The sequence below is a fragment of the Hyla sarda genome, chromosome 6, assembly GCF_029499605.1.
Source record: "Hyla sarda isolate aHylSar1 chromosome 6, aHylSar1.hap1, whole genome shotgun sequence".
NCBI lineage: Eukaryota > Metazoa > Chordata > Amphibia > Anura > Hylidae > Hyla > Hyla sarda.
This window is the reverse complement of record NC_079194.1, coordinates 181,774,470-181,788,248: the sequence shown is the minus strand read 5'-3', so window position 1 is coordinate 181,788,248 and position 13,779 is coordinate 181,774,470. Positions and strand designations below refer to the sequence as shown.

General features: G+C 45.5%; 2 protein-coding genes across 7 annotated transcripts in view; one reads left to right on the top strand and one right to left on the bottom strand.

Annotated features, from left to right (window-relative positions):
• Nucleotides 1-13,779, bottom strand: part of LOC130276509 (putative nuclease HARBI1) — a 117,354-nt gene that overhangs the window by 84,006 nt on the left and 19,569 nt on the right. For 2 of the 5 annotated variants that reach the window (XM_056525983.1, XM_056525984.1), the window contains one exon: nt 1,898-1,987. Coding sequence is in view for 1 of the 5 variants with exons in the window: in XM_056525986.1 (XP_056381961.1) it covers nt 1,559-1,599; nt 1,898-1,987 (131 nt within the window). In the remaining 4 variants the exon portion in view is untranslated. Of the gene's footprint in view, nt 1-1,420; nt 1,600-1,897; nt 1,988-3,155; nt 3,283-6,723; nt 6,893-7,737; nt 7,870-10,203; nt 10,386-13,227; nt 13,322-13,779 lie in introns of those variants that run through there. The other 3 variants (XM_056525981.1, XM_056525985.1, XM_056525986.1) reach the window with 3 other exon arrangements.
• SPIRE2 (spire type actin nucleation factor 2) overlaps nt 13,287-13,779 on the top strand; it is an 89,947-nt gene continuing 89,454 nt past the window's right edge. The window contains exon 1 of one of the 2 annotated variants that reach the window (XM_056525977.1): nt 13,287-13,656. In XM_056525977.1, coding sequence (XP_056381952.1) covers nt 13,410-13,656 — 247 coding nt within the window. In that variant the 5' untranslated portion in view covers nt 13,287-13,409. The remainder of the gene's footprint in view (nt 13,657-13,779) is intronic. The other variant, XM_056525976.1, reaches the window with a different exon arrangement.

The window sequence follows — 13,779 nt, the reverse complement described above, 5'->3', positions numbered from 1 at the left end:
GTGACATCACACGGGGGCGGAGGCTTGATGTCACACGCTGCCCGCCCTGTAGTCACCGGTAATCAGACCCGGAGCGAACACGCTCCGAGGACTGATTACAAACGGGGTACCGCGTGCAAGATCACGGGGGTTCCCAGCGGCGGGACTCGCGCGATCAGGCATCTTATCCCCTATCCTTTGGATAGGGGATAAGATGCCTAAGCACCGGAGTACCCCTTTAAAGTAAAACTCTTTTATCACCCTGACCCCCACTGATTCAAACTTCTAAAATGTCTTTATGACATGTCAGAAGTTAGTATAATGTTTGTACACTTTAATGCAAAATTAGTAACTGCACATAACATTTTTACCCTCTTAAATATGTTAAGTAAAAGGTAAAATTTGCATTCTTTCACGGGTGAAACTATAGGGGGTGCAGAGGTAGCAGTTACATCGGGATCATGTATTCTAAATGGTAGCAGTAGTCTAAATGGTACATGGTAGATATGGGGCCCTGTTACATATTTTGCATTTGGGCCCAGAAGCTACAAAGTATGTCTCTGCCTTCTTCTTTTAACACAAGATGGTAGACCCTCATCTACTTTCTTGGGTCTGTGCAAATATCATCTGCATCACTAGCACCAGCCATCTCCAGGTGACTGTCTGCTCCAACTGCCTCTGATTATCAGATACACTTGAATACAATGACAGAGCAAAGAGCTGTCAGCCCCCTGTACTGCCTTCACTCACAGAATGCACACACTTCAGGCATACAGCCTATAAGTTGCTGGGATGGATCCCTGTGTGGGCCTGCATGATGATATGACGTCATTACGCCTGCCCAGGAATCCCGTGCATTGTTTTACAGGCTGCGGGAGGTATTAGGGGATTGGGCTTTAGGAATTAGGTTATTGTGCTTTTTAGCCCTAATATATAGGGGAATACTAAAGGGGGCAAATATAAATAAGTGGACCTGACCACACTCCTCGGAGAACCTGTATAAATACACTCACCTGCAGCTTTTTTCTTTTTTATGATTATGTAACAGCTGCTGACTTTTAGTATTCTTATAATTTACAGTGATGGAGCATTACTTCATCTAGATTATATTAATGTTATTATTAGTCACATTTCTTACATGTCTGTAAACCACTTTCCACCACTCAGCTCTCCAGAGTTGGAGAATGTCTCAGGGATGTGATGACATGTGACATGGTGGTTCCTCTCAGCGTGGCAGGATAGAATTACTGACAGCTAATCATTAAGACGCAGGGAAGGTTACTCTTTGTCTGCAGTAAATGCCTGGTTACAGTCTGTGTACAATGATTATCATAAAAGCTTTTAAAACATTCACAAACTTCCTGCTGGGGCGATTGTGTTGTCAAAGCCAAAAAATAATAGAGTCATATTTTGCTTTATTATACAAACTGATACATCTCCATTGCAGGTTTAACTATAAGAATAAATACATGATAATGAGCCTTAGTTATCAAAACTGTGGAACAGGAAATATGGTATTATTGACCACAGCAACCAGTCCAGGAATAAAATGTGAGTGTCCATGCCTGGCAAAGCTTCTTTAAATATGCAGAATAGGGGCAGGCATTCCATACGTGCAACCTGCATAGCAGACATAAGTAATAGGGTCCATTGTCACCTTCAACAGCGTTTTACTATCTATTTCACTGTATGCAAGAATCTGAGCTAATGTATTTTATAGGTCTCCTTTATATTATGAGCTATTGGAGAGTATTTAATACTATTCTATTATTTATATCATATTCAGGGTTGGCAGAAAATTGTGGGACAATGCCCATGGTTACTATAATCTATGTTTTTGTTAAGTGTGAACTTGAGCGCTTACTCTGGAAGACAGAGAAGCCTCCACTGAAGTGTGAGTAGGAATAGTGCAACTTACAGTCCATAACTATTGGTGATCCATAGGCCAAGGGTTCATTCTGTGCTTCATTTATGAAAACTTCCTGGATGCCAGGTGAGAGACCCAGGTCTGCAGAGAGAGAAGAAGCAAATGGAAAGAGCAACGTTACTATTGAGAGGCCCAAAGAGGAGCCTGCACCTTGCATCAGCCCATCGAGAGTCACTAGGACCACAGAAAGATGGATGCCCTGAGAGAGTTGGATAAGCTATAAGGGACCCTAAACGATGGCACTTAAGGCCTAGAAGACGCAGTCACAGTGCTACTGTATCACAGAGGCCCCTTTAGGACTAATACACTGTAAATAGGTTGATAATGGCTGCCATCTGGTTAAACCTTACCTGTCATGCCTATGGCTTTGAGGCCCGTTAAAAACATTAAACTGTAATGTAATGATTCCCTCCTATGGAGAGATTCTACAGTTTTATATTTGTGTATAGTAAAGATTTTAATTGTTTCCATTCCTATATTATTTTCATGCAATCCCTTCCTTGCTGTTTGCATTTTCATTTATCTTGTGCTACCTGTGTGGTACTGTCAGGTTTTTCACATGACAGTATTTGGGTCAGTATTTTACATAAGTATTTGTAAGCCAAAAACTAGGAGTGGAACAAATAGAAAACAATAAAAGATTTGTATCTCTTCTGTGTTTTGGTTTAAGCTTTTAAATACAAATAGAACATATTACTTACTGAAATGCCGCAGTGAGAAAAGGACCTCAGAATCACTAAAGCCATGTAGGGACCCTCTGGTTTCACACCACAGTATTTGGCTCAGTGTTTCTTATCAGTATTTTAAGCCAAAACAAGGAGTAGGCCCAAAACATGGAAAAACTACAAATCTCACCATTACTTTTTTTTTCTGTGTAGGTTCCACTTGTGTAGGCTTACAAATCTTAAATGCAAAATACTGAGCCAAAGACTGCTGTGTGAGACCAGCCTGAGACAGCATAAAAGTCAAAACTGTTTCAAAGGACCCATATGTACTGTGAAGCCTCCATAAGGCACTCTATTCTATGGTGTAATATGTCATGTCATGGAGAATGCCAACATTTTTTCCAGTGTTAATTCTCACACATTCCATGAGAAGAAAGTTCTGAGAGTACAATATGGGACTATGGAACCCATAATACATGTTCCTACAACACTGTAGCATTTTAAAAGGAACTTTCCATTAAATTTAATGTGCAGCATCTGTGTCAATTCCTTTTTTAACTATCTTTCCAGACGTAAGTACTTACAATACAGCCATTCACATGAATGTGTAGCTATGTAATACATGGACATGGCTATTTCACCAAAATGTGGGATCCCTTCTGTAGTGCTTCTCAACTGTGGCTTATAGAGAAGGTCCCATATAAACTGTTTGGGAATATAGGGCAAGATTTATCAATACGTGTCCAGAGGAAAAGTTGTTGAGTTGCCCATAGCAACCAATCAGATCGCTTCTTTCATTTTTCAGAGGCCTTTTACAAAATGAAAGAAGCAATCTGATTGGTTGCTATGGGTAACTCAACAACTTTTCCTCTGGACAGGTTTTGATAACTCTCCCCCATTGCGCTCTGCCTACAACACTGTGTGCATTCTAATCAGTCAAAGCTGGGAGGAGTGGGGGAGTTGTGCATCTTGCGGCTCAGCACAGCCTCCTTGACACTTGAGCTCCAAGCAGAATCTAGAGCTGACTGTTCCCTTTCAAGTCAAGAAAGCATTTTTGTGTAGCATGTGAACTCTCATCTACAGAGAGCTTGAATAATAGAGGTGTGACAGTATCTGCATTGAAGAATTTAGTTGTGTGCAAAATAAAAAAAAATTAGTTGTGTGCAAAATAAAAAAAATTCTTAAAGCCTTGTCCTTTGGCATCATAAACGTAATACAGGGTGTGTATGACAATGTGTAAAGTAATGTAGTGTAATATGTAATCTTTTGCACCCAGTTAGCACACCCAGTCACAACTCCATGTTTGCCTGGTGGAGCAGACTCTCTCAGGTTCTGTAGCTATGGAGATTTGTTTCAAGCGTGTTCAGTATACAGAACTGCAAGCAAGCTGCCTCATAGTGACAATGTGACAAATACAGCGTGTGTGTATATAAGAGGTGAGGTGTCAGGCAGCCAGCCAGAGCACTCTGATTTATCATGTACAATCTGATCTTTGCACTGGGTTGGGCTTCCATGTGCACAGCTGGCGCTTCCTGTACTATAACCTTAAGGGGGTATTCCTTTCTCAACTACCTGAATTAAACTTGTAGGGCACGTCACGTTAAATATTTTTGAAAATACATTTATTTTGCAAATGTGTCCGTAACCTAGGCAACAAGCTTAAATATGAGCAAAAGGAGGCAAATGTGCTAAATGAATCTAAATGAATATATTAACAAAAATGTTTAACGTGATGGGCCCTACAAGTTTAATTACATTGGTTGAGATGCAAGTATCCCCTTATTAATATACATAATTATAAGGGTTGTTTTTTTGCCATTCCCCACCACCACCCCACCACAAAAATAACGGTGTCACTCTTCTGATTTATTTATTTATTTATTCTGCGTCAATGAATAACTACTAAAAATCTTTGGTTATTACTTATCAAAATTAGGTTGTTCCACCACAACAACCCCTGTTCACATGCGCCAAATACGTTGAGTTCCCCCAAAGGCTAAGTGGCCCACCAGTAACCCCACCATTACCCGCCGGTGGATAGAAGCACCTCCTTAACACACGTTTGCTGTTACATTTAATCACAGTGTGACTGGTGGGCCACTTGGCCTTTTGGAGCTGCATCTGGCATTCATTCTTCTTACTTTTGCTTATATGTATGTGTAAACAGTGTGACTACTGTAACAAAGAAGCAGTGCAATATTCAGTTCAATTTAGTCCCTTTTATGGATTCATTTTATGTAAAAAATAAATATGTATGAATTCAATACAAATTATATTTCTTTATTATGAGCTTGTAAAGTCTGCCTGTTTTTGTATAGGATTTGTTGTCTAAGGAATTAAAAGTCTAAACTGAGGCCAAAATGGCACTCTTTGGGTTTTGATGAGTGATGTGGGTCTATGAATACATCTGCCATTTAGGTCACAAGATTGCCAACCTTACACCAAAAATCTTGGGGTTTATTTACTATTGCAAATGTGCCCTGCAAACTTATACCAAATTAGTTATGTTTTAGATACTTCTGTATCTTGTCCAGCAATGGAGCATGACTTATCAGAAATGCAGATAGAAAATCTGTTACATGGTACCAGATCATGGTACCTGTATCATGGTACAGGATTTTAACATGGCTAAGTCAGACAGTATTGATAAATTCCAACCATAGTGTAAAAAATCCTAGTAGCAAGGGAGTTTCGTGGTTGTTGTGGAAGAATAATGCTGTATGTTATAGACTTGTTGTATGTCTTATACTTCTACCAGGGGCTTGACCCCTACCTTTTATTTAAAATAACACCAAGACAACAATCTCTCTTTTAATGAACGATGGGGGTCGGCCACAGCTTTATTATCAACCTTAAACATTCTCAAAACCTCTATAACTTCCACCTCGAGTGGGTTGCCGCCCCAGCGGTGGGTGAAGCACCCTGCCAGCCACCAGACTTTTCCCGGCAGGCAAATAGCCTTCTCCCTCCATTCAGGGGTCACAAACACTCCTCCACCGCCACAGGAGGAGCACAAGTATCCATACTGGGTTCCGACACCCACCCATGACAAAAAGGGCCTGTTCTATGCCGTCCTGCAATCCAGAAAGGAATATGTTCAGCCCAATATTGTTAAGATGTATCCCATCAGTTGACATGAGGCGGCGATTGTCGCCTTCGAGCTGCCTATGGCGCACTACTACACCCCCTTCTGAACGGACATGGTGGGACATACAGGAGTTGATAGACCTCCTAGCCCTTTCTAAAGTGGCCGAATTCCAGGACCCCTGCCACGTAACCCTCGGGACAATCTCGGAGCAAACTATAATGACATGAGAGAAAAGGAGCATGATTCTTTGAAAATCCATGCGTATAAGAACCAGGAGCTCAGGGACTCTAATTAAACAGATGTTGTTACCCCCGGCATGGATAACAAGCACCACGGGACATTAGGGGTGTGAATCGCCAAGAATTTGGCGATACGATTCGAATTGCGATACCAGTGTGGCGATTTGATATATCCCGATATATCGCGATACCGTCTAGGTGACGATACATCTCGATATATCCCAGACAGATGAATAGAGTTCTATTGAACGCCATTGATCTGCGATCCATTGATAGAGCCTGGTCCAGCGATCCACCCAACTAGCCCACCAGGGAGCATTCACAGATCCCTTTAGACGCCGCTGCCAGCTTTGACAGCGGCGATCTAAAGGGTTAATAGCCAGCCACGGCGATCGACGAATGCTGGCTATTAGCGGCGGCCCCCGGTTACTGAGAACAGCCGGGGGCAGCAAAGTATGGAGTGGGCACGAGTCCGGAGCCAGCTCCATACAGACTGCAGAGCACCGCATGATGGATATTAGTGGCGGTGATGCATCAGCGGCCCCCGGCTACTGAAATCAGCTGGGGGCCGCAGAGAATGGAGCAAGCACGAGTCGGAGCCCGCTCCGTACACCCAGAGCGCCGCCGCGTCAGATCCGGCTGACAAAATGTGGAACTTGTATCTCCTGATGCCCGGGACATGCTGTTCCGGGCATCAGGAGATACAAATTCCACATCACTAAAAGAATCGATTAAAAAATATTTTGAATCGATTCAGTATCGGCAAGTGAAAAATCGCGATAATCGCGCAAATCGATTTTTTTCTTACATCCCTATGGGACATACCAGCAATTGTAATGCAATCGGTCAGCACCACGGACCACTGAAGACCGGGACTGCCACGCCACCACAGCTCCACCTGATCCCAGCGAACGTCCACCTGGGCAGATAGCAGCCCTCTAAGCTGCCCGTTGGATGTATGAGTGTCCTAGAACATACACCACTGGAGAAGGACCTGCAAGAAAAAGGCATTATAACAGCAACTCAGGACGGACATAGCTAGCATAACAACCAGACTTCCGCCTACCAAGTCTCTGAATGTCAGCCCCATCAAACCCTGCCCGATAGGCTTCAGTAACTGCCCCTATGCGAAAGGAGTGGGTACCATACTCAGAGGGGGAAAGACCAAGAGAAGACAAACAAAGCTTAAAACAGAACCAAACTGATAACGAGTGAGGGGGACACCGTCAGCGTGCACCAGAAATGTATCACCATGAACAGGACGAACTAGCAGAAAATCAGAAGCAGAAGAGACAGGACAAGCAACCCCTCCTACAGCCCTAAGCGAAAGCCAAGAACCAACAGCCAATTGATCTGTCTTAGATCGCCGCACCCGAAGTTACAGTACTCCATTAGACACCATAACATCGTGCCACATAAAACCCCCAGTGGCCCCCTTAGAGGAGGGAACCAGCTCACCCACACGCAGAGCCTCATAAAAAGCTAAACAGAACGCTGCCCTAAACAACAAACCTTCATATGGAGAACCACAGACTTGCTGAGTCGCTTCAATTAAAGACTGAAGGAGAGAAAAAGACACAGGCCTACGACACTCCCTGCGAAAATGAAGACGATCCTATCCCTTCAAAGCCTGCTGGATGTAAAACTATTTAGTGATATCCAACCAACCCCTCAATTTTAGGTGAAAACCAACTCCACCCAGCCTCCGCCTGGCCAACGTGGCTGAAACAACCGCAGTCCGTAAACCCAAAAGGTAATCAACCGTTACAGAAAAACGAACCTCATCACCTAAAGTGACATCTCTATCACCCACCACCCCTAGCATGGAGGACGCCTTACCATGACCATTCCAGGTGGCGGGCACCACCGATGAGGAAATTAGCGGCATCAAGCGGTTGTCACCAACTCCCAGATGTACTTCGGACAAGGCCAACCCTCCAGAGCCACCCCCGGACACAGCGTTCTGAACACCTGAAATTGGAAGTGAGAGAGTCAGCCAACACATTATCCACACCTGGCGAGAACAGAACCAGATATTATACTGCAGGCATCTAAGAACTAAATGCCGAAGCAGAGCCAGCACCGGACGGGAGGATGAGGACAGACCGTTAATGCAGTGTACTACACTCAAATTATCCGTCCAAAAACAGACCTTACGATCCCTGAGCTCCAAGCCCCAAAGCTCAACAGCTACAATGATTGGGAACAGCTCAAGAAGCGTAAGGTTGCGACAGAGTCTCTCCTCCCGCCACGATGGCGGCCAGGCCTCGGCACTGCAATGAGAACCCAAAATCGCTCCATAACCCACTGAGGCAGCCGCATCAGTAAACAAGGACAGTTCTATGTTACTAGCCTCAGAAGCCTGCAGGCAGGTTCAGCCATTGTACCTACTCAGAAATTCCTGCCACACCAACAGATCCGCTTTGATAGCTGAGGACAATCTAATATGGTGATCAATCCTGCAGACTCCTTTTGTGGCCAGGGAAAGCCTAAGGGAAAAAACCCTGCCCATAGGCATAATGCGACAGGCAAATACCAACAAACCCAACAGGGACTGAAGCTGTTTAAGAGTAACTTTAAGCTGTTTAAGAGTAACTAACTGAGCAAAAACCATCAAGAACACTCAACAGTTTGGACAGCTTATCAGCCGGAAGACGAAAGACCATGGATTCAGAATCAAATTTGATACCCAGGAATGACAAACAAGTGCTAGGACCCTCCGTCTTCTCGGCTGACAGTCGAACATCGAACCTACTCATGAGGGAACAGAAAGTAGTAAGAAGCATATGGCACTGAGGGGAATCACCCGGGGAAACAAAAAAAAAAATCGTCCAGGTAGTGAATGATGGATCGAATGCCAGTTTCATAACGCACCACCCATTCCAAGAAAGAGCTAAACAACTCCAAATAGTGGCACGAAATGGAACATCCCATAGGCAAACAGGTGTCATAATAAAACAACCCATTAACCTGGCAGCCTAACAGATGGTAACATTCCGGATGAACCGGGAGAAGCCTAAAGGTAACATATCAGACTTCGCCAAAAGCACCCCCCGGCCTGCATTGCGAATCAGCAAAACTGCCTTGTCAAAGGAGGCATAGGATACCGATGACTCCTCCTAGGAGATGCCGTCGTTAACCGACGAACCCTGAGGATGTGAAAGATGATGAATGAGCCGGAATTTACCACTGTCTTTTTTAGGAACAATACCCAGAGGGGAAACACGGAGATTGGAAAAAGGAGGAGAAAGAAAAGGACCCTCAATCCTGCCCAAATTCACTTCCTTACCTAACTTCTCTCTAAGGGCATCATCGTGTTTCCTGGCAGAAAGCAATTTGAAGACAAAACAGGACAACTGGATGGAACAAATGGAATAAAGAAACCATACAAAAAACCCAACCTCAGCTGTTCTGCCGCCTGTCTATTGGGGTAGCGCTCGAGCCAGGGCAACATCGCGGCTACACTCACTGGGGTCTTTCCCTTCAACGGTGACAGCTGGTTTAACCAACTGCTTGGCCTGTCTAGGGCAGCGGACTGCTGCATGGGCCCCCCCCCACATGTGGAACACTCGTGCTTGAACTTACAGAGCCCAAAAAACTTACAGTGCCCTTCAATGAAGAGCCAACATGAGCCCGGACGGCGGACGACCAGTGACCCTTCGTGACCGGGCTGAGCGGCAGTGGCCCCGCCGAGAAAGGGGGGGGGGGAGGCACTGAGACATCATAAGCCTCAACCACACGTCAGTAGCCTTGGCCCCCCCAGCCCATCTCCGGTTGTAACGCTAAACGCCTGCGGAATTCCTCATCGTACTTCCACCAGGCACTACCCCCATAAGCCTTATAAGCATTGTAAATGGAATCAAGGTAGACAAAAAGCTCAGCAGCGTTCAGGATGTTTCTGGCCTATGATACAGCCCAGGACAGAGAAGGCCTGGAGCCAATTATTGATTGTCTTTGCAACCCGTGGACGTCGGTCAATGGGTCTATCCGTCACCTGCCTGCGCTCCTTGTCCACCGTGCTCTCATCCACGGAAACCAGGGACCAAATATCTATGTACTGGTTATCCCAAATTTTTTGTCTCACATCCTCACTAACGTGGACCCCTAGTGGACTAGGGGGCAGCGCAAAAGAAGGCTTCTTTATGTATGCCACCCTGACCGGGGAAGGAGCCCGCCTAGCCATAGAGGAAGGGGAGGGAGTCTGACCACTACTGGAAGGAGACTGAGCAAGCAAAGCCTTCAAAGCTGTAAATAAACCAGGTTGAGCACACCCCGAACCCCAAGTCCCAGCAAAATCAAACTCACCGGAAGTAGTCTGCAATGAAGGAGGAGGAGCCATCACCATGGACACAGTAGGAAGGACCGATGGAGCGGTCAGAGGATCAGTGAGCACTGAAGGAGGAGTCACTGCAGGAACCGAGGAGGGAAGGACCCGTGCCGAGATCTGGATGGACACTCACGGCCCCGCGGACTCCTTGAGTGGCTGCCTGAGTATGAAGGAGACCGCCAGTGAGACAATCTGGATCGGTGGGAACACCTAGTTCTACTGCAGTGCCTGGAGTCCTCACGCCTACGGCTCCTATGACTTCTCCTGGAATATCTGGACCTGCTGCGCCCAGAACGGCCAGAGCTCCTTGAAGAGGAACGGGAAGGAGACCGCCCATGGAGCCTTCGGGATCTAACATGGTGGCACTCCATCTGGCGGGAGCAGGATCTCAGCCGTCCTGCTGATTGGGGCTCTAGAAAACAGGAAGGGGCCTCTAAGGCATCTGCATAACTAACATTATCATCCTCATGGACAGGGATGGGAGGTGCTGGGGGGGCAGTAACTGACCCTCATTATCTGTGGGGGGGGGAGCAGTGTCCACAGCCTCCTCAGCTGCTGACGAGCTGGAAGCAGCAGCAGCAGCAGTATTATTGCCCATGCCTGAAGGGGGATGGATGGATGAGAGAGCCCAGCTGCAGTAACAGAGGAGCTAGCAATGAGGTGAGGGGAAGCATGTGCTATGTACAGAGGGGGCTGAACTAGGACTGTATTTGCTTCAACACGTGTGGAGGTGGGGGAGGGTTCCTGCGCGCGCCAACAGTGTGCCCTCCAAACTGTAAGCCCATCCTCCTTAGTACTCTGTCCGGCTGCTAACCGGCCACGCTGTCTACCAGACCTGCGGGGACTGGGGCTGAGGCGCACAGGTGCACGAGGCTGAAGTTGGTTCCTTATCCGGCCAGTTTCTTATTCACTGAAGTTGGTTTCTTATTTTAGCATTGTCTTATAGATGACTATGACTAATAAACCTTTTCTCCTCTTATTTCTCTGCAGTAAACCTGTTTTTTTATACATAGATGTTGAATATATTATATGGGAACAATCAAATTCAGAAGAAAAAATCTACATTGTTTGTGTTTTTACTGAAAAAAAACATAGTAAAAATGGATGAAAAAAATATGCGTTTTGAATAAGTAACTGATGAATTTAAGAGGTTAAACGCAGTTGGGCCACTGACCTAAGTGTTGAAAAATAAAGAGTAATGGCCCCTCCATAATACTCAACTAGATCCAGCCTGGCCCAAACAGTAGATTGGGAAGAAAACAGGTGCCAACCTTGCCAACTTTATACATTTTCTCCATTTTGAATAAGTAACTGGTGATTTCAAAGGGTTAAACGCGGTTCGGCCACTGACCTAAGTGTTGAAAAATAAAGAGTAAGGCCCCCTCCATAATACCCAACTATATCCAGCCTGGCCCAAACAGTGGATTGGCATTAAAACAGGTGCCAACCTTGCCAACTATATACATTTTTTGCATTTTGAATAAGTAACTGGTGATTTCAAGGGGTTAAATGCCATGGGGCCACTGAATTAAGGATGGAAATATAAAGAGTAAGGACCCCTCCATAATACCACACTGTATCCAGCCTGGCCCAAACAGTGGATTGGCATTAAAACAGGTGCCAACCTTGCCAACAATATACATTTTCAGTATTTTGAATAAGTGATTAATTTAAGGGGTTAAACACATTTGGGCCACTGAATTAAGGATGGAAATATAAAGAGTAAGGGCCCCTCCATAATACCCAACTGTATCCAGCCTGGCCCAAACAGTGGATTGGCAAGAAAACAGGTGCCAACCTTGCCAACTTTATACGTTTTCTGCATTTTGAATAAGTAACTGGTGTTTTCAAGGGGTTAAATGCGGTTGGGCCACTGACATATGGGTGGAAAAATAAAGAGTAAGGGCCCCTCCATAATACCCAACTGTATCCAGCCTGGCCCAAATAGTGGATTGGCATTAAAACAGGTGCCAACCTTGCCAACTATGTACATTTTCTACATTTTGAATAAGTAACTGGTGACTTTAAGGGGTTAAACGTGGTTCGGCCACTGACCTAAGTGTTGAAAAATAAAGAGTAAGGGCCCCTCCATAATACCCAACTATATCCAGCCTGGCTCAAACAGTGGATTGGCATTAAAACAGGTGCCAAGCTTGCCAACTATATACATTTTTTGCATTTTGAATAAGTTATTGGTGATTTTGAGGGGTTAAACGCCAATGGTCCACTGAATTAAGGATGGAAATATAAAGAGTAAGGGACCCTCCATAATATCCCCATAAAGGAGACTCTTTATTTTTTTATCCCTTAGGTAAGTGGCCCAACAGCATTTAACCCCTTAAAATCATCAGTTACTTATTCAAAATGCAGAAAATGTATATAAATGGCAAGGTTGGCACCTGTTTTAATGCCAATCCACTGTTCGGGCCAGGTTGGATACAGTTGGGTATTATGGAGGGGCCCTTACCCTTTATATTTCCACCCTTAAGTCAGTGGCCCAACAGCGTTTAACCCCTTAAATCCATCAGTTACTTATTCAAAATGCAGAAAATGTATAAAGTTAATGTCAATCCACTGTTTGGGCCAGGTTGGATACTGTTGGGTATTATGGAGGGGCTCTTACCCTTTATTTTTCAACCCTCAGGTCAGTGGCCCAACAGCGTTTAACCCCTTGAAATCACCAGTTACTTATTAAAAATGCAGAAAATGTACATAGTTGGCAAGAGGGTCTGTGCTGCCTTCCACATTAATGGGCACCAAGTCCATGACACCTAAGCTTAAGACAGCTTGGTGTCCCCCAATCTGCACAGGTGTGTACTTAGTCAAAGTGACACCCCAAGTTTGGTGCCCCAGTGGTTTTCCTATGATAATTTATAGGGATAGAAGAAATAATATATATATATATATATATATATATATATATATATATATATATATATATGTGTGTGTGTGTGTGTGTGTGTGTGTGTGTGTGTGTATGCAGGTATAAAGAATGTGTGTACCTTCTAGTGTCCACTAGTCTCGCGGTGTGTAGCCTGCTCTCACCCCTCCCAGCTGATGACAATGCCCGGTAGGAGGGCTGGGAGGAGGCGGTGCCAGCACATCCCTGCACCGGACTCTCCCTGGCTGGCCGCCCGTGTGATGGAGAGCCGCCCGGTGTGTGCCCGGTGATGGAGCTGTCCGTATGGCCCAGGCTAATACCAGCGGCGGGGGGACATCGGGGGGACGCGGGGAGCTGTCCCTGGAGGAGGTGCTGAAATCGTACGAGCAACCCATCAATGAGGAGCAGGCGTGGGCCGTGTGCTACCAGTGTGCCCGGGGACTGGCAGAGGGATCCCTGGCACCCAGAAACAGGATACGGGACCCGGCATCTCTGCTGCTTCACCGGGATGGGACAGTTACCGTGGTACTGGAGAACCAGGGCGCCCCGGGTGAGTGATGCCCCAGCCCCCTGGCTGTATACGAATGTGCACGATATGATCCTTGTACCCAAGAGCTTGTAGTTTACATGTCAAGCGAGAAAGGAAGTATATAGAGCGTATGTATTCCTGTAT